The sequence below is a fragment of the Dipodomys merriami genome, unplaced genomic scaffold (genome assembly GCF_024711535.1).
Source record: "Dipodomys merriami isolate MVZ:Mamm:240054 unplaced genomic scaffold, mDipMer1.0.p SCAF_6, whole genome shotgun sequence".
Taxonomy (NCBI): domain Eukaryota; kingdom Metazoa; phylum Chordata; class Mammalia; order Rodentia; family Heteromyidae; genus Dipodomys; species Dipodomys merriami.
Window position 1 is genome coordinate 74,925,293 of NW_027206179.1, and position 26,939 is coordinate 74,952,231.

General features: G+C 43.6%; 1 protein-coding gene across 6 annotated transcripts in view; it reads left to right on the plus strand.

Moving 5' to 3' along the window:
* Positions 1–2,683: 2,683 nt before the first annotated feature.
* Positions 2,684–26,939, plus strand: part of Rubcnl (rubicon like autophagy enhancer) — a 31,987-nt gene continuing 7,731 nt past the window's right edge. For 2 of the 6 annotated variants that reach the window (XM_070003216.1, XM_070003221.1), the window contains exons 1-9: positions 3,318–3,395; positions 4,980–5,059; positions 14,317–14,961; positions 18,593–18,675; positions 19,653–19,854; positions 21,637–21,741; positions 22,240–22,297; positions 23,780–23,912; positions 24,806–24,951. In XM_070003216.1, coding sequence (XP_069859317.1) covers positions 14,445–14,961; positions 18,593–18,675; positions 19,653–19,854; positions 21,637–21,741; positions 22,240–22,297; positions 23,780–23,912; positions 24,806–24,951 — 1,244 coding nt within the window. In that variant the 5' untranslated portion in view covers positions 3,318–3,395; positions 4,980–5,059; positions 14,317–14,444. Of the gene's footprint in view, positions 2,828–2,976; positions 3,105–3,317; positions 3,396–4,979; positions 5,060–13,626; positions 14,038–14,316; positions 14,962–18,592; positions 18,676–19,652; positions 19,855–21,636; positions 21,742–22,239; positions 22,298–23,779; positions 23,913–24,805; positions 24,952–26,939 lie in introns of those variants that run through there. The other 4 variants (XM_070003217.1, XM_070003218.1, XM_070003219.1 and 1 more) reach the window with 4 other exon arrangements.

Consider the following 26,939-nt stretch of genomic DNA (forward strand, 5'->3'; position numbering starts at 1 on the left):
AATTATCAGCAACAAATTCAAATGAATTCATTCCTCAGTAAATTAAATGGCCACATCGGTTCAAATGTTCTAATGCAACCAGCACAATGAAAAGCAACCAAGATTTGGCTCTAGTTAAAATAGCAGTCAGTGGAACCAATCACCAGCTCCTCTCCCGCGAATTCATTTCACCACTGAAATCATTCAAACTCACAAAGTTATCACACGAATATGTGTGTACTTTGCCTCTCTATATACATATATGCATGTACAGTGACTATACACACATATGTAGAGACAGACAGGGGTAGACAGACAGAGTTTAAGCAGAAAATGTTTAAGCAACTGACTGTTGAGATTATGGCAGAATTAGCTCATATAATTATGTAGGTGTTTTAAAGGTATTCATTTGCAAGTAAGTAGATAGTGATTACTATTTAATGTTTCAAACTATCAAAATTACAGAAATCAGGATGGTTTGGGAATATTCTGCCAAAATTCATGCAATCAATATATATATTATATTACATATATGTTCTTTTTTTTGGCAATACTGGGTTTTTTTTAACTCAAGACCCTGTACTTGCTAGGCAGGTGCTATAACATTTGAACCATGTTCTTAGCCCTTTTTGTCTCAGTTATTATTCAGATAAAGTCTCTCACTGGACAGTGATTCTCCTACTTACACCTCCTGCACAGCTGAAATGACAGGTTTACACTGTTCTCTTGTGGGATAATGGATGTTCAAGACAGGCAAGCAGGAGGAAAAGAGACAGACAAGCCACACTCAGCTTTCCCCATTTGATTCTTTCCCTCCCTGCTGCAGGTCTCGGCTTCCCTGGAAGGCAGGACCATCTCTCTGTCCTCCCTGGACAGTTGTGTGATAGGACACTGTGAATCTCCTTCTGTTGGCTTTTCATCTCATTTCCTTCCTGTTTTGCACAGACGGATTTCCCCTTTGCTGATCTGTCAGCCAAGTTCAAAACCAGGGTCACAACACAAATGGTTTCTTGTGTAGCTTGGCTGGGTTTCAGGAGGCAGCAGCCAGGCTTTTAGGTTAGGAGGTTGCCCTGGCTACAAGAGAGCTTTGTGTGTGTCCGACTGGTGTTGGGCAAGAACCTGATGCAGCCAAAGTAATAAGTTGTCTCTGACACTCCTGGCTTTCAAGCCCTTGGTGGTGGAGGGCATGGTGATATTGAAGTTGATGGAGAAAGCCTCTGCTTTTCCTGGGCCTGCTCACATGGTAAATAGCAGTGACTTTCTGAGAACTAACCAATCAATTAGGCAGCCCCAGAGAGTACCTCCCACCTCTCCACCTCTGCCAGCATTTAGTGCTGTGGAAAGTCTGCTTTCAGATCTCAGAAGGACTGAGCAGTTTTCCAGTGAGTGTTCTAAGTGGAAAATGTCTGTTCCTTGAATTTTTCTTCTTCATAGTCTTTCAGAATGTGGACCCCCCTTTGGCATTAGATAGTGAATGTGTATATTCAAATTTAGTAAGATCCCACACATCAGTGACAAGCTAGACTGATGGCAATTTTGGTATAGGTGACTTCAGAGTAGATTCAGAGGGAACTGACCAAATGCTCACCATCTTAGCCCCAAATTTCCTAGTTAGCCTTCTAGTGTTTTTTACTTTTAAATGTTTCTTTTCCTCTCCTCATTTTCTTTTACTTTTCTTCTTGTTCTTCCTTCCCCTTCTCTCCCTTCCTCTCTTCTCTTCTCTCCTTTTTATGCAAGGCTTGGGATCAAACCCAGAACGTGTTGCTTGCTACTTGCTAGTGTTCTGTCATTACTTCATCCCCAGCCTAAGAATACTTCTCTTTCTGTGTGTGCATATATATATGTATATATATGAAAAATATAATAAAATCTCATATATATACATATATATAGAGAGAGATCATGTTTTTGTGTGTGTTCTGGTATTAGGTCTTGAACTCAGGGCCTGGGTATTGTCCCTTTGCTTTTTTGCTTAAGGTTAGAGCTCTACCAGGTGATTCACAGCTCCATTCTGGCTTTTTGGTAGTTACTTGGAGATGATAGTCTCAGAGACTTTCTTTCCCCAGCTGGCTTCGAACTAAGATCTTCAGGTTTCTGGTGCTTGGCCTTTCCCAATTTTGCCTTCCGAAGTAGCTAGAACTGTAAGATTGGTCACTTCATCTGGCTCTTTCTGATGTTTTAGTGTGCATTCTTCTCCACTGGGAATCAGGTTCAGCTGATCTGATTTCCAGGTGATCGCCAAGTAAACAAAATTCTCTCAGCCCTAAGCAGCTCTAAGCCCTCAAGAGCTGACTCCAACAGAACACATGCATGTGCACGTGCTTGTGTGTGTGTGTGATGACCGTCAGCTAGTATTCAGCTGACTTTACCATTTCAGTTTCTAGATTCTGCGTCTGAAGGCAGTGACTAGTAACTGATACCTCCCCTTAACCTCTCCAAGCTAGTGGACTTGGAGGAAAACCAAAACACCATCCACGACAAAAGGGCAAAGCCATGGGACCAGGGGAGTTCTAAGCAAGCCAGGACCCACTCCACTCTGCTTGTTCCCGTGTGTGTGTTGGGGAGGGGTGCGGCGTGGAGGGTTCCAGCATCCTTTCCCTGGACACGTTGGGCACCTGGAGAGCCGCTGCGCCACCCGGTGGCGGAGGGACGCAGTGCGCTCAGCCCCGCTCACAGGGTTTAGAACTCCATCTGCGAAAACTTTCCGTGCTCGCTGGCTGCTTCTCCAGCGAGATCAGGATTGCGGGCTCTCCGCGGCCCGTCCGTCGGGGGGTCGGTGGCGGTTAGGAAGGCCTACGCTTGCCGGGAAGACCCAGGAAGGAGTCGGGCTGCAGAGGAAACCGCGCTGGTAAGTGTCAGATCCCCTCGGGGCGCGTAGATTTCCGCGCAGACGTTTCCAAACTGCTCCTTCAAGCGATCGTACTGAGCCGAGTCCCGCGGGTGGCGGTGCTTAGAGTTGGAAACTCATTTCTGCCGGCTCTCTGGGTTAACCCAGAGGGTGCGGTTGCGCTGGGGCCGGTTGAGCCGAGCGTGATTTCCGGATGGAGCCTGGGCTACCGGGATGCCCAGATGCTTCCTGTAGTCCCGGTCCGGAGTAGCCCAGTGCCTGGGACATCGCTACTCAGGTGAGGGATCGAGGGGCCCAAGAGCTTCCCCCCCCCCCTGCCCCCCGCAGCTTGGCTGCGTCTCTCGGCACGTCGCCGGAAAGCTTCGCTTCCCCGGGGCTTCTTAGCTTGCAGCCGCACCCCCCCCCCGGTCCCCCAGGGGAAGCGGGGGGGGGGGGTAGGATGGCGGGGGGGGGGGGCCGTGGCGGCGTCCGGGGCGTTGCTTCCCGGTCCGGGATCTGACCCTGGGCTGCTCAGGGCAAGGCTGTGGACCAAAGACGCCAAGCGCTGCGTTCAGCTTTCCACGCCCGGGTGAGACGCGCGGGGCGCGCGGAGCCGGGAGGCCGGGGCGGGGGGGGGGGGGATGGGTGTTGGCCACGTTGGCTGTGCGGAGCAAGGGCGATCCGGTGCTGGGCTTGGGTGGAGAAGGCCACCCTGGGACAGGTGGGACTCTCAGGGAGTCCTGCGCCGCCGTGTCCCAGCCTCCAGTCTCCCGAGTATGTGACTTCTCTCGATTTCCCCGAACGCGCGCGCACACAGACCGTGGAGACGGGCGGAGGCTCCTCTCCCCGCCCCCCAACCCCTGGACTTGGGATGGTAGAAAAACAACTGGGTTTGGGCCAACAACCTGAGCTAGGTGAGGGTGTGGAAGTGGCCCTGGCGCCCCAGGTGAAGTCCACCTGCAGAGATTGCAGGAGTGGAGGTGGGGGGGGTAGGGGGGAGTGCGCCTCCAGCCAGCCTGCCAGGTGACCCATGGCCCCCGGGGCGTGTGTGTGTGTAAGTGTGTAAGTGTGTAAGAGGGAGAGGGGGCTGCGGATCCCCTGCCAGATGGATGCTTTTAGACTGGAGGATGTGCAGAACCATGAGAGGAGGAGTTATCTTGCCCTAAATGAGAATCAAGCCTCAAAGGCAACGTGTAATCATCACACGCAGGGGCTTCCCACCCGTCCTGTGTGATTACAGAGGAATCTGGGAGAGCCTCTGTGTGGAAGATGTAGTCTGGAGGCGCTAAGTACTGGGCATGTGTGCGGCCAGCTTGGGTTTCTTCAGTCCAGTCCTAAGGCCACTTAGCGATGATGAGGTCCCAGCAAGTCCAGAAACCTCAGTGGACTTTAGCTCTCTGGCGAGAGATAAAGGAGGACTCCCTGGCCCAGCTCACTGGGGGTGGTGAAAGAAAAGACTGGGGAGGAGGAGGTGTTTTTGAGCAGTATTGGTGCGTGAGAGTGAAGCGATCACCACCTTTCTCTCCACGCCCTCCTCGGGATTGCCTACAGAATCCTGCTTGGATCAGCTGGAACTGGACTTTGCTAGTTACCTGTATAAAGTGCTAGGACAGGGGTTGGATCTGTGTCTCCATCTGGGCTGAAGTTCCTCTTTTTTGCTCGTCCAAATTGTGACTTCAGGAGACAGGAACTTTGCCTTTGGATCTACTTAGAAACAGTGATGGAAACAGGACTGTGCACGTAGGGGTTAGATTTGATGAGACAGAGTCGTCCACCAACCATTTAACTCCACGTCCTCCAGCCATTTAACTCCAACCCCGTTGACTGACTGAACCCTGGTTTTTCTGATAGAGGGTGCTGAACACCCTAGTGTAAACATTTCCGTTGAGTGTCTTTAAAGGAAGATGAGGGAAGGATAGTGACCGCTGGTGTTCCTTTACCCCAGGGCATACAGAACTGTACACATTTGAATAGGTTTCTCTTGTTACTAAATATAGAGTCAGATCTCTTATTTAGAAAGGAGAGATGTCATGGTTGGTGGTTACTGTTCAAGTGTCAAGCAGTTCCTACACAATCGGATACTTTCAAAGATAAAAGAAATGTGTACAACACTCCTGCTTGTATCTTTTCATGGTACTCATTATCTCTGTTGTTTTCCTTTTTTCTATTTTAGCTAAAAATACTTGAAGGATGACTCAGTAAAGAGGCTGGGAAATAAAATTAGACCCTCTTAATTGCATCTTATACTGAAATGTAAGTCTTTTGCCATAATAATGTTGGTGATATCAAAGTTAACATTTATAGGACATTTTGTACCAGATTCAGATACATGTGTTACAATTCATTTAGTTCTCACCACAGTCAAATGAAGCGCAGAGAAGTTAAGTACCTTGTTCAAGGTCACATAGATATTGTTTTCTCACAGTTTGCTGGAATTATTTGTGTGTGTGTGTGTGTGTGTGTGTGTGTGTGTGTGTGTGTGTGTGTGTGTGTGTGCGTGCGTGTGTGCCAGTGCCAGTATTGGAGCTTGAACTGAAAGCCTTAAACATTCTTTGCTCAAGACTGGCACTCTATCTCTTGAGGCACAGCTCTACTTCTGGCTTTTTGAGGGTTAGTTGGAGATAAGAATCTCCTGAGGGGGCTGGGAAGGTGGCTCAGTGGTAGAGCACTTGCCTTGCATGCATGAGGCCCTGGGTTCGATTCCTCAGCACCACATAAGCAGAAAAAAAAAAGCCAGAAGTGGAGCTGTGGCTCAAGTGGTAGAGTGCTAGCCTTGAGCTGAAGAGCTGAGGGACAGCGCCCAGGCCCAGAGTTCAGGCCCCACAACCAGCCAAAAAAAAAAAAAAAAAAAAAAAAAAGAATCTCCTGAATTTTCCTTCACAGGCTGGATTTGAACCTCAATCCTCAGATCTTAGTCTTCTTAGTAGCTAGGATTATAAACTTGAAGCCACCAGTCCCAGACTAGGTGTAAAATTACTTATTGAGACTCTGTTTCCCTGTCTGTGTCACAGTCTTGGTCTCCTCTGTATGTATGTGTATTTAACTTCTATACTAGAGCTTATCTCACACATAGATGGAGCCAAGCAAGGGTTCTAGCTTATAAGCTCTAGGTTATAATAGAGGCTGTGTGCTCATTGCTTTACTTCCCTTTGCTGTGTCTCTTTTCTAACCATGGAATGGTGACAATAAGCCATCTGGAGCAGATGCTTTATGTCAACTAGAACATGAAGTCTAGACTGGGGAAGCAAAATACCTCAGTGTAGAAAGAAATTCAGATTCTAGCATCCTTTATCATCTGTACAATATATACGAAAATGGGGGCTGGGAAGGTGGCTCAGTGGTAGAGCGCTTGCCTTGCATGCCTGAGGCCCTGGGTTCGATTCCTTAGCACCACATAAGCAAAAAGAAAAAAGCCGGAAGTGGCGCTGTGGCTCAAGTGGTAGAGCGCTAGCCTTGAGCTGAAGAGCTGAAGGACAGCGCCCAGGCCCAGAGTTCAGGCCCCATGACTGGACCCCCCCCAAAAAAAAAAGATATAGGAAAATGGCAAATAAACTACACGCTTAATGTAATTTTCCTGGCACAATGGTTGAAATTTATCTTTGAAGAATATGTGATTGGATCATTAGCTCTTTTTTTTTAGAGGGAGGGGTACTGGTCCTGGGCCTTGAACTTAGGGCCTGGGTGCTGTCTCTAAACCTCTTTTGCTCAAGGCTAGCAGTCTACCACTTGGGCCGCAGCTCCATTTCCAGCTCTTATGGTACTTAACTGGAAATAAGAATCTCATAGACTTTCCTGCCTGGGCTAGTTTCAAACCACAATCCTCAGATCTCAGCCTCCTGAGTAGTTAGGATTATAGGTGTGAACTTCTAGAGCCTGGCCATTAGCTGTCTTTAAAGAGAGAAATCTAGACTAGATCTATAAGGGTTTTCTTAGGCAGGTAATGTGATCAGATGCTTTTCTCTGGTCCATGTTAGGTGCTGAGAACTGAAGGGTGGAGATCATTCTCCCTGCCCTGTCCCTTCACAGATAAAGTTTCGGTAGTGGATCTGAAAACAACTTAGTTCTGAAAATACACGTGGGTACTTCCTTGTTCTCTTTCTTTATTTGGAGATTATTTTAGAAGAACACATTTGAAATATCTACTTTAGATCTGTTAAGGAGACTTAAACTTTTTATATGCATATTTTAAGAGCATTTTTTTGAAAAAAGTATGGCTCAATTGCCAAGTCATCTGACTTGTCTTATGATCTGTATGGTATATAGCTTTTTTGGTTGCTTACTCTTAGTTTAAACTTGGTTCTGTGGAGATTTAGGTTCTGGGAGATGAACAGATTATATCATAGGCACTACTAAGTTGAAAATAGCCTATTTCAGGCTTAGGGAATACAGATTTGTTGGAGAGGTGTTTGGGTCTTGAGATCTGAGTCTTTTTTTGGCGGTCCGGTCATGAGGCCTGAACTCTGGGCCTCGGTACTGTCCCTCAGCTCTTCAGCTCAAGGCTAGCGCTCTACCACTTGAGCCACAGTGCCACTTCCGGCTTTTTTCTTTTTTGCTTATGTGGTGCTGAGGAATCGAACCCAGGGCCTCAAGCATGCAAGGCAAGCGCTCTACCATTGAGCCACCTTCCCAGCTGGGTCTTGAGATCTGAAGGTCTTCCCTTTCACCCCTATGGGTGAACAAGAAAGGCTGGGACCCTCCCCTCCCCTCCCCTCCCCTCCCCTCCCCACAGGAGGGATTAAATCCAGTGCTGGCTAAGCAAACTCTCCACCACTTGAGCCAGATTTCCAGCCCAGCTATAGCTGTAGGTAGCCATCATACTCATGAAGTTGCCTTTACCAGCCCTTAATGAAAGTCCTTTTCTTTTTCTAGGTAGCTCTTTTGTGGTGATTTCACTTTTAGTTCCTCTCTCTTCTGGTACCTATTTAGACTGGCTTATTCTACATTACTCTATACTTCTCCTTTTCACTTTCTCTCAGCTCATTGGCAACTGTGCTCACAGCCTGGTGCTCCTTTGAAGCTGGTCACTGATAGAACACCAGCTCCCCTCAGGTCCCCTGGATTCCTTTTTTTTTTTTTTGGAAAGGACTTGAGGACTTTGCCCATTCCATTTTTTTAAATAGTGTTATTGAGATCAAGATAGAATTCAGATACTACACGATCTACCCATTACTGTAAGTCACAGATGTGCCCCATCACAGATGTGTGCCCCCATTGCCATAGTTGTTTCTAGAATAGTTTCATCATCTCAGAAAGATGCCCTAAGTTATTTCCATCCTCTCATTTCTCCCATGGTAGTAACCACTAGAACACTCACTAACTTATGGAGTTGGTTGCTATGGAGATTTTATGTATTTGTGTATTAATGTGAATGCCTTTGGTGTCTGGCTTTGTTCACTTAGCATATGTTTTCAGTGTTTATCCATGTTGTGGCATGGATCAGTGCATGATTTCTAATTATGGCTGAATTATGTTCCATTGTATGGATAGAGTGCACTTTGTTGGTCTAGTCATTCGTTGGTAGATGTGGGTTGTTTCATTTGGATAAATGATTTTGGATAATGGATTTTGGATAATATTATGGATAATGCCCTTAAAATATTCAGAGTAAGTTCTTGTGTGAGCATGTATCGTCATTTTTCTTTATTATATGTCCAGGAGGAGTGCAGTTACAAGAACTGCTAGTTATGAGAACATCATCCAACATGGCTCCCCATTTCATTTTGCGCATACATAGAAACCTAACCATATTTCAAATGAAAGTATCTACTCTTACTTTGGGTACATTTATGGGTTAATAATATATTTTTTCAAAGTCTGCTTTGGTTATTTAATTATGTTCATGTATATTTTTAATCAACTATTGATGTGTGTGTATATATGTAAAGCTTTAAAGTAGCACATTACTTGGGCTGTGGTTTGCAGAGTGGAGGGGTTTACCTTTAGAGTATAGGAAAAATAAAATGCCATAATTATGTCATGTATATAAAGTACTTGTAAATATTTCAGGTTTATAAATAAATGTTCCTGTGTGTGCGTGCGTGCGTGTGTGCGTGTGTGCGTGCGTGCATGTGTGTGTGTGTGTGTGTGTGTGTGTGTGTGTGTGTGTGTGTGTGTGTTTGTTCCTGTGAATGGAACCCAGGGTCTTCATTGCTAGACAAGTGCTATGCTGCTGAGTCACATCTCCAGCCTGTTTTATTTTGTTCTGAGACAGAGTTCCACCAAATTGCTTAGGGTAGCCTCATCTTTTTGATCCTCCTGATCTTCCTACCTTAGCTTCCAAATAGCTAAGATTATAGGCATCGAACACCCTGCCCTGCTAATAAATATATTTCCATTAGAATTTTATTTTATTATTTTTTTTAAATATTTTTTTTGGGTCCGGTCGTGGAGCCTGAACTCTGGGCCTGGGCGCTGTCCCTCAGCTCTTCAGCTCAAGGCTAGCACTCTACCACTTTGAGCCACAGTGCCACTTCCGGCTTTTCTCTTTTTGCATATGTGGTGCTGAGGAATCGAACCCAGGGCCTCATGCATGCAAGGCAAACGCTCTACCACTGAGCCACCTTCCCAGCCCTCCAGTAGAATTTTATACTCAAAGATGTTTTATATAAATTGAACAGAATAATCACAAAGTCTTGAGGGCAGCCATTATAGAAATATGAAGTCAGATACAGCTAAATAGTTCCTTTGTATTGTTTTTATGGGTGTCTCTGTTGAACCCTGGTCTCAAGAGATCTTCACTCCTCAGTCCTTTGAGTTCTGAAACTACAGAGTATATGTCATTGTGCCTGGCCTGCTATGTAGTAGTCCCTCCTTCCTTCCCTCCCCTTTTCCCTCTGTCTTTGCTTCCTTCCCTCCTGCCATCTCTCCCTTCCTTCCTTCCTTCCTTCCTTCCTTCCAAGGAAGGAAGCCTCACTTGGTAGTCCAGTCTGTTTTTGAACTTGTGATATCCTGTCTGAGCCTCCTGAGAAGTGAATCGGTAGGACAACATAATGTGCACCACCACCCACTGCAAGCAAAGTTCTTTAGATTACTTTGCTTACAACATTGAAGATATTCTACTAATGTCATCTCCACACACTGTATACATTTCTGTGGAAAAGCTTTGGATCAGGTGCCAGACTTTCATTTTTCTCCTACTTCTGCTCATTACTCATGGTGAGAGTATCTTTAAGAACTGAAATTAGTTCTTAAATTAGCATAGGAACAGCTAAAACAGGGTGAGCTTTTCTTATGCAAAATGAGAGTGGTAAGTATGAGCTATAGGAAGTTAGTCATTTGTATATCTTGGGCAACCCTGTGGTTCTTTTGGATGCAACATCTGGTTTTTTCTGATATTTCCCTTGGTTGGGTCTTGGCTCCATACCCTACCCCACGTCTTGCTCTTAATATCTGTATTCTGTGTTCTTTATCACTGAGGATGAGATCAGTCAGAGAGGACACTCTGTGACGCCAGCTTGTCACAACTGCAATCGTACACTGCGTACTTCCTGCTGTCCTGTTACAACATAGTGTTCACAGTGAGGCTGTCGCCATATTCAAATCACCCTTCACCCTGATTCCTGGCTGTTGAATGGAACCTGTGGAGTCACATTACTGGATATTTTAGTGCTTCAGTGTGACATACACTAATGGTTTTAGAATCTGTTGGACATTGTACAGATGAGTATTTGCTTAAGGTCAAAGCATGAAGGGAAATAGACCTAGAGAGAGACAGGAAAGGATTCTGGAAGTTGTTCATGAAATGGCATGCTACACTTACTGACTTATCCATTCTCCAGTCATTTGCATTTGTTTTCTACTGGCCATGTTTAGTAACCTATCAAACTGATTCCAGTGAATTTTTTTAAGGGCCGCCTTACACACTATAGATAGGAATGGAATAGTACTGCTCTCATGGAAAAGAGTGCGTGTTCCTCATAAAGTGGAAAATAGAGCAGGGTGTGGTGGTTCATGCCAGTAATTCCAGCACTTGGGAGACTGAGGCAGGTAGATCATAGTAAGTTTGGGGCCAGTCTGGCCTTCAAGGTGAGTTCTACATCAATTTAGACTATATAATGAGTCTCTGTTTTTAAAACAAAAATTGAAAACTGAACTACTAATGATATTTACCCACTTAAATATTGAAAGGGAAGGACATCAATTTGTTAGACATACACATCCCACACTGACCAGAACAAATGTAACTGAACCTCTAAGTCTCTATCAGTGGATAAAAGAAGAAAGTGTGGTAGACATCTCTGGTGGAATACAGCTCAACCGTTTCATGAATGAAATACTGTCATTTGTGACAACACACCCAGATGTAGACTAGGACATTACGCTGAGTAAAGCAAGCCAGGCAGCTGGACAAGGGCTGCATGGTCTCAGTCATATGGAAGCTAAGATAGTCAAGCACATAAAAGCAGAGCATGAAATGTGGTCAAGGTTGGAGGGAGGTTGAGGAGTTGGGGAGTAACTGGAATGAAGGTACATTTTCCATTACCTGCTCCCTTACAAATCAAAAGCTGGAGATGAGCCGGGCATGGGTGACTCACATCTTTAATCCTACCTACACAGTAGGTTGAGATCTGAGGATTGTGGTTTGAAGCCAGCCAGGGCAGAAAAGTCCGGTGAGATTCTGACCTCCAATAAACTACTCAAAAAAACCAGAAGTAGCACTGTGGCTCAAGTGGTAGAATGCTAGCCTTGAGCACAAAGAAGCTCAGGGATGGTGCTCTGGCACTGAGTTCCAGCCCCAGGACCAGCAAAAATAAAAAAATATAAATAAATAAATAAATAAAGCTGGCAATGACCTCCTGTCACGCGGGCCTGAGTTTCACTGTATCTAGTGAATGCTTTGTCTTCTGTGAAAATCTGTCTTCCCAGGAAACTTATGATTCCTGCCTTTGTCTTTGCCACTGCTTGCTTGTGACCTCAGACACAGTTTTAAAGCTCTGCGGGCCTATTCTAGCCCAAATTAGGAGCTGATTTTATAACCTGGCACAACCAGTGTTTGCTGGTTAATGGGAACCAAAAATACCTTCACAGAAAAAAGTAGAACAAGCACTTGCTTCTGCAAATTTCTTTGTATTTGCAAGTTTGGTTTTGCTCAGTGCTTGCATTTAGGTCAATCTTATATATGGGAAACTTGGAAATAGGTCATTCTTTATTCGTGTGTGTGTGTGTGTGTGTGTGTGTGTGTGTGTGTGTGTGTGTGTGTGTGTGTGTGTAGGGGGGTATGGGGCTGAACTCTGGGCCTTATGCTCAGTAGGCAGGTACCTTACAAGGTGGGCTATGTTTCCAGCTCTTTTTCACTTGCTTATTTTGGTATATGGTCTCACATCAGTCCCCATAGCAGGGAGGACAAGTACACAACAGTATGCCCATCTTTTTATTGGTTGAGATGAAGGTGAGATCTTGTGAACTTTTTATCAGAGCTGGCCTTAAACCACAATCCTCCTAATCTATACCTCACAGGTAGCTAGGATTATAGGCATGAGCCACCAATTTGTCATTTTAACTACTGACTCTAATCTGCTCATAAAAAAAATACTGGCAGCTGGGCATGAGTTACTCATAGCTATAACCCTAGCTACATAAAGAGGCTGAGATCTAAGGATCAGTGTTTGAAGTCAGTCCCGGCCAGAAAGTCCATGAGACTCTTATCTCCAATTAAGCACCAAAAAATAAGCCAGAAGTGGAGCTATGGCTCAAGTGGTAGAGCACTAGCCTTGAGCATAAAAGTTCAGAGCGGCAGTACCCTGTCGCTGAGTTCAAGCCCCAGAACCAGCAAAACAATAAAAAATAAAAGGAAGCAAACTGGATCTTCAGATCAGTTTAATGAATGTGAAAAATACAAGTATATATCACAAGTGTGATAATTCAAAGAAATTTGTCTGGAGTGAGGGAAACAGTGAATATTTCTGAGGATGAAGTAGGGTTGGTGGGGTATAGTGAGATGTGGTGGGCTTCATCTTTACTCTGAGCTTGTGTTTTTAGGCATTTTTTAAGAAACATAGTTATGGTTTCCTTTTGTCATTATAAAATTCAAAATTACTGGGGAGGATGAGAAATTGGAGTACCACGTCAGATTTGAGATCAGGAGAAGGAAAATAAAGCATTTAAGGTAGTGAGATCTGGCAGTTAATATGGACAGCTCCTCCTGTAACTTTTTTTGAATGATGATTTGGAGCTTGCATGATGTTTTCTAAAGACATATACATATATACATATACATTTCCCTCTCTGCATCACTCCAAAAGGTGCAACCTAGACTATAAGGGCCCCAAGTCAAGAAAACTCAACGGATTTGAAGAACAAAGTCTCCTATGTAGCATCTTTCAGTGTATTTGAATATACATGGTTGTTATTAACGTAAACACTGAGTGAGAAAAATCTCCTATCATTAAGGAACATGGACTCACTTCCATTCCTCTGTGAATAATTCTGACCCAGTCTTAGAACAGTAGTATTGACTACAAAAGTCTTTCCTTGATCGCTTGACTTTATTTCTATTTTGTTGGATAGCCTTATCTGATTTCTTACTGTCATCCTATGTATGGAAGATGTGACCTGGCAGAGAACAGACCAGGCCCTTGCTCTGGGGAGTTTGCATTCAGAGGGGAGTGGAATGGGGTGGAAAGACTAACAGTAAAGAGCTAAAACATAACCAGGAAGTGATCACTCCTGTGACATAAACTAAGCAGAGCGATGTGATAGGGAGCCAGAACAGGAACCTGCATTGAGAGAAGTAGTTAGGAAAGACTTCTCTGAGGAAGTAATAAAAAAGCCAAGGCATGTATGAGAAGAGGGTCATGCTCATTTGGGGGAAGAACATTTCAGTCGGAGGGTGTACTCCTCTGGTAGGAAAAAGCTTGTGGAGAAAGGCTAGGTAGGCACTGGTGGCACATGCCTATATTCCTAGCTCCTCAGGAGACTGACGCCTGAAGATTATGGTTCATTGTCAGAACCTAGGCAGAGAAGTCTAAGAGGTTCTTATCTCTAATTGACTAGCATAAAGCTCAAGTTGGAAGTATGGCTTAAGTGGTAGATAGAGTGCAGGCTTTGATTTTTAAAAACTCAAGAGTATGAGGTCCTGAGTTCAAGCTTCGGTACTGGCACAAAAACAAATAGGTTCCCCCCCCCCCCATAACAAAAACTTACAAAGTTCAAGAAGTAGTCGGGACTTAGAGAGGTGAGGTGAAGAAAAATAAGAGAGCTCTTCAAAAGGCACGCCAAACCTTAAGGATAAGGTAAGAAGTGTGAATTTTATTCCAGCTCTGATGGCAAACCATTGAGGGATTTTGAACTGGGGAATAACATGCCAATTGAAGTTTATTAACTATTGGCTTATGGATGGGTAAGCATAGAAGCTCCCAACTGGGCAACAGATCAGAAATAGTTCCTGAATTCTAGGCATCAACCATTGGGAGATGTGTTTCTGATAGGAAAACACAATGATTTGGAGTTAAGAAGAAGAAGAAAAAAGGACTAAACCTGTATTTATTGTGAATGATTCTTGCTCATTGCAGACAAACTCTTCAGACCTCCAGTTGGCCAGGTGGCGAGTTCCAGGACCGGGTCAGGTACTACCACAGCTGTCAGAGAGCTCATCCTGTCGGTTTTTGAGTGGGTTCTCACCAGCCCCACGCTCAGAAGGATGGTGTCACAGTGTAAGGACCGACAGGACTCGCCTGTGGACCCCTGGAAAGGGATCAGCTGTGACTCTGGAGACACTGATGGTTGGCCCAGCCTCCTGGACTCTGACCACCCTGCTAGCCAATTGGACATTAGGTTCAGGAGGAACAGAGCTGCCTGGCTGAACGACCCCTGTGTACAGCCACCACTGCTGGACGGGCCCTCTCAGGGACCAACAGCGCAGAACACTGGGAATCACCTCGGGGCAGCTGCAGAGCCTCATTTGCACCCTTCACCGGAGTCCCCTGGAGACTTCCCGACAGAAATGCTGTTGTCTGATGGTACTGCGGACTCTGCCCATGGGTCAAGCGAAAAGGGGAGCGACTTTTTGGCTCCCACAGAAGAGGAGGGGGTGCTTCCAGGACCCTCTCAGCAGCTGTCTACGGCCATCAGCCCTAAGAGTTTGTCTGCTTCCCCCTTTCCTGAGGTTGGCAGTGCTTGTTTCAAGTCTTCTCCCTTGATGATTTCTCTGGACAAAGGTAACGTTAGCTGGTGATCTTCCCTCCTTCCTCTCTGTCCACGCACTTTTCTTGGTCTAGTTACCACTTCGATGAGAGGCAAGTGCAGGAGCTCCTTCCTGGTTACCACCAGCCCAGGCATCTGGATGGTTACAACAGGTGGATCGAGTAGTCACCTCCTGCTCAGACTGCAGGAAGAGGTCATCTTTTTTGTTCCACATATAGTTGATAGTCAATGCCATGTGCCATGTTTGGACTGGTGTCTGCCTTCTGGAACACAGAGCTCATTAGCTTGTCTGCAAGGGAGAGCCTCAGCAGCACTGAGTGTAGTGTGGGAGGGAGGAGATATTTCTGCATAATCAGAGGGAACTTGGTCTCACACCAGTGCTCCTATAGGTGATGTACTCACCACACCTGTTCTATTTATATGACCAGGAAATGGTAAGACTACAAAACAGTTGCCACTATTAAACCAGGAGCTCTCTCATTGCTACAAGATACATATTGTTCACATACCAAAATTCCCCAAATGAGCTGATCCATGCAAAATATAACTTGAGTCAACTGATGAACTGCTATTGTAGAATGCTTGTTTTATTTTTAAGCTATTCTTCGTATTGTATACAATCTTTGCTTTATTTATATGGCTGTTAGAACCTACTTCAAATAGTTGGTAAAGTTTTTTTCCTTCAAAATAATTTTAAAAGCTCTCTACCTGAGAGCTGTGTCTTATTTGTATTTCTCATAACATGAAGTTTACTTGTTCTATTGAAAACATTTGAAAAAAATCAAAGAGATGTCAATTTTTAACACATTATAGCTTAAGAGTAGTAGATTTTTGAACTGTCTTTCAATGGCAATTTTAAGATAAGTAAATTTGAACAAAATGACTCTTATTGTAGGCTTTTTTCCCTCTGTTTTGCTCAACTGCGTAGATAGTTTTAAAGGTAAAGAGTGACTTTGTTCAGGCTCCTGGCTGTACTCAGGAAGCTAAGATCTGCGGAGCTCACTTTGAAAACAGTGTGGGGAGAGAAGTTGGAGAGACTCCAACTAGCCAGCAAAATGCTAGTCTGAAGGTGTGTCTCAAGTGATAGAGTGCCCTGAGCAAATAGGCCCTGAGTTCATGCACTGGTACAGGACTACCCTTCTACCCCCCCCTCCAAAAAAAAAAAAAGAAAAGAAAAGAAGATATCAGGCACTGATGGCTCACATCTATAATCTTAGCTTCTCAGGAGGCTGATATCTGAGGATCGCGGTTCAAAGCCAGCCCAGGCAGGAAAGTCTGTGAGACTCTTATCTTCAGTTAACCACCAGGAAACTGGAAGTGGCGTTGTTGCTCAAAGTGGTAAAGCACTAGTCTTGAACAAAAGAGCTCAAGTACAATGCCCAGGGGTGGAGTTCAAGCCCCACAACAGACCAAAAAAAAAAAAAAAAGAAAGAAAGAGAAAGAAAAAAGAAAAAAAGAGAGGCTTTTTAGATTTAGTGGTTTCTAACGGCTTAGTAAGCTGTTAGAGTGTCTCATGAAGACAAGCTTGTCCTTCTAAAAAAACAAAACCATCAGCTGGGCGCCGGTGGCTCATGCCTATAATCTAGCTACTTAAGAGCCTTAGTTCTGAGGATTGTGGTTCCAAGCCAGCTGTAGCAGTAAAGTCCATGGAAGGGGAGCTGGGGCTCAAGTGGTAGAACAGTAGCCTTGAGCAAAAACAAACAAACAAAAAAACCCAGGCTCTGAATTCAAGCCCTAGGACTGGCACAAAACCAAAATGGAACAAACACATCATGGAGACCTGTCACTGACAGAAATCATTTGTGAGGCCTGCCCCAAGCCATTTGTTCTTATCTCTGTACAGGAAGTCATCCTCCAACTTCCACTTAGCCTGTCTCTTTGTCTTTCTTCCAGAAAAACAAACCCCAACACAAACAAAATAGGTATTGCATCTCCTTTTGTCCAAAGACAGTACCTTTAAAAATCACCTCATATTTAGAGGGTCTTACCTTAAAGTTGCTAATGGGATTCATTTTGTGAGATGAAGAGAAGTCTTGGCTGATCTAGTTCTTTCTTTTTTATTTCATGTGAAACAATGATGGGAAGAACAGGTTTGGGCAGAACAGTTGTGGCTGCCATAGATATGGTATGGCCCTCCAGTCCTACAATATTCTCTCCCTTTGTTGAAAAAGTTCACCAACCCCAGCTAAGAAGTCCCAAATTGTCTATGCTCCTGACCATCTAAGTGACCCTGTTTGTGTTGGTTTGTCAGCCCTGGAGCATTTAACTACCAGAACACACAGCATTTCATTCCAATGTAGCAAGAAGACTCAACTCTTGTAGTTGTCACAGACATTTTAGCTCCTGAGGCTGCCAAAAGAAGTCACATGACAGGAAAAGTGTTTGTTTGGATGGCTGTCATTGCTGGTAATAGCCTGGAGGTGGGGGCAAGAAAGGTTGAGTCAGCGCAATGTACCTTCTGCAGCTTCTCCTTGGTTTGGACTGGAAGATGATTTTTAGAGAAGCCAGGCTGACTTTTGTTCAGATGATTTGTGTATGTAACAGGAAGTTTGGGGTCAATTGCAATGAACTGGAGAAGTGATCTTGTAATTCTTTTTTTTTTCTTTTTTGACAGTCATGGGGCTTGAACTCTGGGCCTGGGCACTGTCCCTCAGTTCTTCAGCTCAAGGCAGGCGCTCTACCACTTGAGCCACAGTGCCACTTCCACCTTTCTGGTGGTTTATTGAAGATAAGAGTCTCATGGAGTTTCCTGTCTGGGTTGGCTTTGAACCATGATCCTCAGATCTCAGCCTCCTGAGTAGCTAGGATTACAGATGTGAGCTACCAGCACCTAGCTTTTTTTTTTTTTTTTTTTCCGTTATGGGGCTTGAACTCAGGGACTGAGTGCTGTCCTGAGCTTTTTTGCTCAAGGCTAACGCTCTAACATTTGAGCCACAACACTTCTTCCAGTTTTTGAGTGGTTAATTGGAGATAAAAGTCTCACGGGGAATTATCTGTCCTGGCTGGCTTTGAACTGTGATCCTCAGATCTTAGCCTCCTGAGTACCTCAGATTATAGACACCTGTACCTAGTATGATCTTGTAATTCTTATGGTGCTCCTTGTGAATTATTCCTTCTCTACTTCCCCATCTCCCTCTCTCTCTCCTTTCTACCCTCTTCACCATGGGGTTCTCCACTCCAATATTCTTCTAGGATAACCTTTAAAATACACCATTGGCTGCCTCTAGAAGGATTATCATTAAATCTTTCTTCTTCTCTCAACTTAGTTTCTTCTAGAATTGGACTAGTTTTTGTTTGATTATTTTGATGCTAGTACTGAATTTTGAACTCAGGGTCTAGAAACTGCCCCTTACCTGTTTTGCTTAAGGCTTACATTCTACCACTTGAGCCATACCTCCACTTATGGATTTTTTTTCTGGCTAATTGGAGGTAAGAGTCTAACAGAATTTTCTGTCCAGGCTGGCTTCAAACTGTGATCCTCAGATCTCAGCTTCCCAAGTATCTAGGATTACAGACATCAACCAATGGTGTCCAGTGGTTCTTTTTTTTTTAATGTAATATTTAAAAGCTGTACTCTAGGATTGTTTCACTTTCTTAGATAATCCTTGGACTTCCATTTTTAAATAACCACCTTATGACTGACAGGTGCTGGTCAAGTGAACAGAAGAGCCAGTTCTTTGAATTCCTACGTACCAGAGACATTTATACTGCCTTTTGACGTAGACAAGGTAAATGCCATCTTTCTTTCTCCTTAAATACTGATCAGCACCTAATAGTGCTGTTCTGATTTAACTCTGGAGGCTTTGCCTTGAGGAGACCTAACAAATAGGTTTCCTCTCACTGCTTGATTGAAGTCCCAAGAAACACAAAGCTGAGAAGGTTCCCATGACAAGTGATTGCTCAGCTGACAAGTTTTGCATAATTGATGAGTCAGATCAGCTATTGAGCCGCTACCAACATAGCATGTTTTACTATAAGGAATTCAGCTATGTCTCTGGATGATGTGGGTTACAGGTTATAGATGACCTAGAATAACCCAGTTATGTGAACTCTTAGATTTTATCTCCATTGACTTCACTTACATAGAGCTTTTTTTCTTTCTTTCTTTTTGTGTGCCAGTCCCAGGACTTGAAATCAGGACAAAGGCCTTGTTTCTGAGCTTTTTTTGCTCAAGGCTAGAGCTCTACACAGCTTCATTTCCGACTTTTTGGTGATTAATATAACAGTCTCATGGACTTTCTTGCCCAGGCTGGCTTGATCTTCAGATCTTAGCCTCCTGAGTAGCTAGACTTATATATGTGAGCCATTGGCACCAGGCTTCACATGGGTATTCTTAATTCCCAAATCTAAAATGAATCGTCAAATCTAATCTAAAATCTAAAAAATAAATCTATAAAAAGTTGATTATATGCTGGGCAATGGTGGTTAAACCTAAAATCCTAGCTATGCAAGAAGCTGAGATCTGAAGATCACAGGTTGAAGCCAGCCAGGCAGAAGCATCCATGATAATATTCTTCTCTCCAACGAACCAATAACAAAACAGAAGTGGAGGTGTGGATCAAGTGGTAGACTGCCAGCCTGGACCAAAAAGACAAGCGAAAGTGTGAGGCCTTGAATTTTGAGCCCCAGAGCTGACCATAAAGTATGTAAAGGAAAGAAAAAGAGCTGATTATGCTTGTGTTTTAACTGACTTTGTTTTCTGCAGGAGAATGCCCACTTTCACGTGACAGATATGATCATATCAGCCATGGAGAAAATGAAGTGGGACAGGCAGATTCAGCTGCAGACAGAGAGCTGGAACATAAAGAAAGCTAGGAATGATGAAGATGGTCTGGAAGTGACCTTCTGCACCTCTCCAACGCCCAAGCCCTGCTTTTCCAGAGAGTTTTCAGAGAGTGGCTATGAAGGCAAGTGGGCCCAATGTGGGCAAGCTTGATGCTGCATGCTTGATTCACAGCTTCTCTCCTCTGCCATGTCTCAATGCATGTACCTTCCAGGTTTGTGTCTACAATTACTGACATAGCTCATGAGATCGCCATCATTGCTGTCATTCTGCCTCGGGTTAATTATCTACAGCCAGTTTTCAAGGGCTGTAGCTTCTTTTTATTTTTTTTTCTAGGACTTTCACGTTTTACTTTTCTTTTTGTAGTGGCTGATGTTTCCCATCTTCCTTTGTTCTCCTAATGCCCACCCCTACTTTTTTTGTGGTCAGTTGTGGGGCTTGAACTCAGGGCCTGGACACTGTCCCTAAGCTGTTTTTTCTCAAGGCTAGCGCTCTACCACTTTGAGCCACAGCTTCACTTCTGGTTTTTTGAGTGGTCAATTGGAGTCTCCTGGCTTTGAAGTGTGATCCTTAGATCTCAGCACCTGAGTAGCTAGGATTACAGGCGTGAACTACTGGTTCATGGCCCTACTTGCTTTCCTTTTGCAAGTAGTCCTTTTCCTTCCACTCAGCAAATAGCCTGTCTTGTGCTCCTTACTATGAATCAATGGTACCCAGGATGTGATGTTCCTCCAAGAACTTCCTTGCTGGAGCCATGAGGGACAGACAGGAGGACCAGCCTGACAAGTGGGACCCAGGACCTAGGAAGTTTTTCCAGTAAGAAAGGGTACCTCAGCTGACAACCAGCAGTAGTGTTTGCTACTGTCTTAACCATTTCCAAATGCAAGTCATGTCTTTAGTGCTTTTGCTTTTCCCATATTTGCTGTCTGGCAGAATTTACTCAGGACATAACTTCAGTTACCCCTCCCCCTGCTTTAGTTCATATCATTGAATCTGTGATGCTAGCCCTGGATCTCTCTCCCAAGTGTTTGCTCTAGGTGGCTGGGATCTGTCCTGTCCACCTGGTTTGTCTCAGCTCCTATGCTTTAACACTTCATTTCTAGGCCACTAGTGTTCATTTCAATGTATCAATTGCTCATATAAACATATCTATAACATAAAGGTATTCATGGTTAACCTCTAACTTAACATGTCTATTTATCTAACACAGAAAAAGTAGGAAAGGGAAAGAGAGAGAGAGAGAGGAGAGAGAGAGAGAGTTGAGAAGGGAGGAGGGAAGAGGGAGGGGGAAGGGAAGGGAGATAAAGAAAAAAAGGAAGAGAGGAGAAAAAGGGAAAGGAAAGGATGGGGAAAGGAGAAGAAGAAGAAAGAAAGGAAGAGGGAGAGGGAGAGGGAGAGGGAGAGGAGAGGAGAGGAGAGGAGAGGAGAGGAGAGGAGAAGGGAGGGGAGAGGAGAGGAGAAAGCTTCTTTTCTCATCTTTCATCTACAAAGAAAGTCCAGATTCCCAGACTTCAGGTAGACCTGAATGTTGGTGTAACTGCTAAACCTAGTAGAACGTTTATTTTTTCTATACAGTTTGCCTCACGGTGAAGCTGACTTTGTTGGTTTTTTTAAAAAAATCTTCTTTCATTTCTTTTCTGAACTTTATATTAAAGAAAAATTTAAACATACCTAAAAAGTGGGCAGAATAACCCAAGTCCCTCATCAACCTTTTTTTAAAAAAAAATATGAATATAAGAGGAAGAAACTAGCTGCCTTCAGTTTTCATTTTCTTGATGCTGCATTGTAAAAATTCTTTCAAAATAACCTCTAGTGCTTTCATTTCCCGGTTTCTGATTCGGTGCGTGTTTCAGTGTGCGCATTTTTCCGTTTTCTTGATGGTGAAACCACTTCCTTCTTTTCCTAGGTTATGCTGTGTTACCAGTGGTCAGCCCTATGGCTGACACACCCTCTCCCTCCAGTGGAGAGAAGGCAGCCTGCAAGTGTGACTTGGATGACTTTGTCATTTTAGGTAAGATTTGGGAACACATTGGAGGAGACCGGCTGTCTTCCATGTCCTTCTGCACATACCCTGACATGTGTCCTACATAACACTGAGTTAGAAGAATGGCTTTGAAAGAGATTTCTGCTGAAGCTAGATTATGTCCCTGATCTTGAAAAATAGAGTTATTCTTCTTGTTTTAAGTATCTTCATCTCATTTGTGGAAATGAGTGGAAATGGGAATACCGATTATGATCGATCTACTATCTTTGTGGCCTCTCAATTATAGTCTGATGGAATTTTAGATGGAATCCCTCTTAGATCATTATCTGGAGTCTCTGTAGTGTTGGCAGTAGTTGGTTATCAGCTGGTAAGTTAGGGCAGCAGTTCAAAGGAATCTGAAGCCCAGACATGCTGAATAGCTGGTTCTTCCTGAGATGCAGGGGGCTCTTAATTTATGGTTTTATAAAATGGGTGATGGCTGGTTGCAACAGAAGACCTTGCTACCCTTCTTTCATTTTCCCACAGGAATTGGGGAGTCTAATGATGTGACCAAAACCTGCAGATGCTCCTGCCCTTCTAAGAGGTACCTGGCTTCCACGTGTACCATGCCCAGACCCCTGGGTGCTTTCCTTGGAGGGTCTGAGAATGCCTGATACCTTATGCCTAGGGGATCCGTTCTAACAATGGAGATTGCTTCTTCAAACCAGTCAGTCATTTCTTGTATTAGCAGCCTCATTTGATTATAACCAAACTACCGGAGACAACTATCCTATTAAGAAAAGTTCAGATCAGTTAGTTCAGTTTTGGAAGTTCCTTTAACTCATTCTTGTATGAACAGTGAATGGTGACACATCATGCAAGAGTGTCAGAGAGAGAGACAGAGAGAGAGGGAGGCAGAGACAGAGACAGAGAGAATGACAAGGAGTAGCTGGGGTCCCATCATTGTGTGTGTGTGTGTGTGTGTGTGTGTGTGTGTGTGTGTGTGTGTGTGTGTGTGTGTGTGTGTTTGTTGGTTATGGTATTAGTACTTGAACTTAGGGCCTGGGATGCGGTCTCTTAGCTTTTTCACTCAAGTCTCTTACCATTTGAGCCACAGTTCCATTTCCAAATTTATGCTAGTTAATTGGAAATGGACTCTCACAAACTTTCTTGCCAAGGCTGGCTTTGAACCACAGTCCACAGGTCTCAGCCTCCTGAATATCTAGGATTACAGATGTGAATCACCAGTGCCTCCATCTTTGGCTCCAACATCCTTTATGAGCATACTCCTAATAGCCCAAGGACCTCCCTCTAGGCTCGACCTCCCAAAAGATCCAGCCACATCATTGGGGAGCCAAGCCCTTGATATATGAACCTGTAAGAAACACTATCCATATTCAAACCATAGCACTTCAAGCTTACTGTCTTTTAGAGTGTATCAAAGGTTTTTGTATGCATTCTCATTTGGTACTTGTGGACAGGTTACGCAAGTCTGTGTGCGTGTGTATTTTAAACTTTATTTTAGTTTTTAAATATTTAAACATTTTATTGAGGGTTCGAGGTCAAGTTAGTTCATAGGTTAAAGCTGAATTAGAATAAATGGTGTGAGTAAATCTGGAGCATGAGCCTCTAAGGGTAGATTTTTCCATCCCAGGTCTATATCTTATATGCATGTTATTAAGAGGCAGAAGGGTACAGAGTTAGGGGTTTCTCAGCCAGACCATCTGTGTTTGAATACTGATTCTACCAGTTAATTCTGTTAAACTTGATTTTATTGACATAAGCTAAAGCTTATACAAGATGTTCCTCAGGTCACAATGCTATTGAACAGCAAAAGCAGGACTTGAATTCAGATCTTCAGGCCCTTCATACCTTCAAATCTGAGTACCCTCAATAAATGAAAGATCCTTGTGTTCCAAGAATGAATGTTGTCTTGTGTAAATTGCTCAGCCTCTAGTGGATGAATGCTCTCATACAACACCCATCTCAGGTTTGAGGGGTGCAGGAAAGTTGTGACCCTGAGGAAGGTTTGGAAGATATTCCTCATGCCCATGGTTTTCCAGTCTTTGCATCTCCTGTGTTTCAGTGCTACTTACCAGCCATCCTTCAATTCTGCTGAGCTATTAGCCACAGAGTTGTTACGAGTATTCCGGAAGAACTGGACCTTGTCTGTAGCTAGTTCTCAGGTGCCTGTTTTCCTGACGACAGCTGATTCAATAGTAAGTATTCACATCAAGGGACAGTTCTTAAATTCTTATTGGTGAATTGACCAGTAAGGATGGGTACATTTACAGATGAAATGGCCAGATGAGGTCACTTGTTTATGATTCCTTGAGTGGTCTCTGGGTGTTGGGAAGACTCAAAGTGAACTATGAACTGTTTTAAACAATTATTAGACACCAAGGACTGCGTTTACTCATTTTCAGAAGTAACTCTCCTATCTTTATTAGTTGGGCTCAGACCTCAACAGTGCCTGTCAGTGGAGGAGCAGAGTAGATAACAAGTATTTGTATGTTGGTTTGTCTGTCTCTCTCTGTCTCTATCTCTGCATGTCTCTGTTTCTGGCTCTCACTGTCTCTGTGCCTCTTGCTGTTTTTGTCTTTCTCTCTGTCTCCTTCTGTCTCTCTGTTTCTGTTTTTCTGTGTATATATGAGTCTGTGCATGTGTGTATGTATGTGTTATCTTCATGGAATTAAAGCTATAACTGTGGCCAAATAGTGAAGGATATGGTGCTACTTTGTGGAATGGGACTTCTAGATGACAGGAGGAAAGCATAGGGGTTCAGAGTAGAGCCACTGAATATGCCTGGCACAACAACAGGGTTCTGATTGGCCGCTTCTGGCTGGCTGTTGATTTAGGGGTGGGACCTCTTGTTCCTGAGGCATTTCATCCAGGTCAAAATGACCTATTTCAGTAAGTTCCAGGACTGGAAAAAAAAAGGACTAAAAATACTAAGAAAAGTGATCTCAGCTGGGTGGTGGAGGTCTTCCCTAATCAGCTGAAAGCATTCCAGTGTCTCATGGTAAATGCTGATGTTCTTAAAAAAAAATACTTGAAATGTTGAAATAAGCTTGCTTAGGTTGTCCCTAAATCCTCTGTATGTTTTATGCAGGTTGTGGATGAAGAACAAATACAGAACAATTTTGAATCTAGTATAGAGTCAATACAAGAAGTGAAATCTAAGCCTAGGATCAGAGGGCCTGAGGACTGGTCCCCACCTAGGTTTCAAATCATATTTAATGTTCATCCACCTCTCAAGTAAGTATGGGGGCTGCCTGACCCCCAGTTCACTCCAAACAGGTTGTGATGGCAGATTCTGGTGGCAGATTCTATATGAAAGTATGCAGAGGAAATAGCAATATACAGGAATACACAGGGAATTTTGTTTTAGAAAAGGAAAGTGGACTGTTGTTTTTTGGTTTGGTTTTCTTGGAGCCTTGTTGTGGGCATTTGGGTTTCTGACAGCATTGACAGGTTCACAGTGTGGCTTATATACCTGGAATTATGAATATCATGTGACAACTGAAAAGTGTGTGTGTGTGTGTGTGTGTGTGTGTGTGTGTGTGTGTGTGTGTGTGTGTGTGTGTGTGTGTGTGTGTGTGTGTGTGTGTGTGTGTGTGTGTGTGTGTGTGTGTGTGTGTGTGTGTGTGTGTGTGTGTGTGTGTGTGTGTGTGTGTGTGTGTGTGCCGCGTGCACGCCAGTAGTGGAGCCTCAGATTTCAGCCTCATGGATAATTGTATTATAGGTGTGAGCCACTGGCACCTGGCCAAAACCAAAAATAAGTTATTTTTAAAAAGAAAAATTAAATCTTGAGAGAGAGATGACGGTTAAGAAATAGAAATATAAATAAAAATATGTTTAATACTGAGAAGCAACAAAATCAGAAAGTTTATCAAATAACCAAAATGATGTGAAAAGCAAATAAACATATATTTTATATATAACACATGTAAAATGCACAGGATATGTTACATATAACATATATCTTAAACAAATGTTATATATGGGATATATGTGTGTGTGTATATATATATATGAAATATAAGATACAGATAGATGTACGTTGAGACCATATCTTCTTCTATATTTTCTTTTGGGAGGATTCTGAGGTCTCTGGGGTTGCTTGGGGAAGATTTACTCTCTAAGCATGGTCTTTTTCTTATCTTGGCCATTTTTGCTGACCTTGAACTATAATCAAGCTCTACCTCTTTGTCTATATTTCTGGGTCACAGGTGAAATCATGACATAAGAGTAAAGTAGAAAAACACGTCCACAGGTGTTGTCTCCTTGGCAGAAATGGTTGAGAACTTCGTTTTACATTAGCTTCTGTTTACTTAAAACTTTTTGGATCTAGTTGGAACTTTCCATGTGCTTCATCTTTTGGTGTCTGGTCTCTTGAACTGGATTCTAATACAGTGTGTTTCTAGTCCTATTTGGGAATGTTCCTGGCTCCTGGGCAGGGACAGTCACAAGCCCCTCAGAGCTCCCTTTGGGGAGAAGTTATTTGTGTTTTTCAGTGTGCTTTTTCAGAAGAATCTGAACTACCTGATAGAAGCTGGGTGTGGTAGTACATGCCTGTAATCTCAGCTCAGGAGAGGCTGAGGCAAGAGAATTATAAATTACTGACCAGCCTGGGCTATAAACTAAGACTGTCTTTAAACAAACAAACAAACAATTGAGGGGGGAAGGACCTACAGATTTCATTAGAAAACCATATTAAAAAAATATAAATGACCAGTTGTTTAAGGATACAGGTGGACCTGTTGCAACAATGAGAAGTACAAGTTGTCATGTCCAAAACGAGCTTTACAACGTCGGTGGGGGGGGGGGGAAGGGGGGGGAGGAGAAGGATTGGGATTGGGGGGGAGGGGGGAGGCTGGGAAGGGATGTGAAGGGTAAACAAAGGAGGAGGCTGCAATGCTTGGTAAGAAATGTACGCATTATCCTGCCCACGTAATTGTAATTCCTCTGTACAGTATGTTCACAAATACAATAAAATTAAATTAAAAAAATATATAAATGTTCCAAATTAAAAAGATAAAATGTGCCAGATACTTTCAACCCCTGCCTGTTATCCTAGCTACTCAGAGGCTGAGATCTGAGGATCACAGTTCAAAGCCAGCCCAGCAGGAAAGTCTGTGAGATTCTTAGATCAAATTAACCACCAAAAAGACAGAAATGGAGCTGTGGTTCAAGTGGTAGAGTACCACACTTGAACAAACTAAGGGACAGTACTCAGGCCCTGA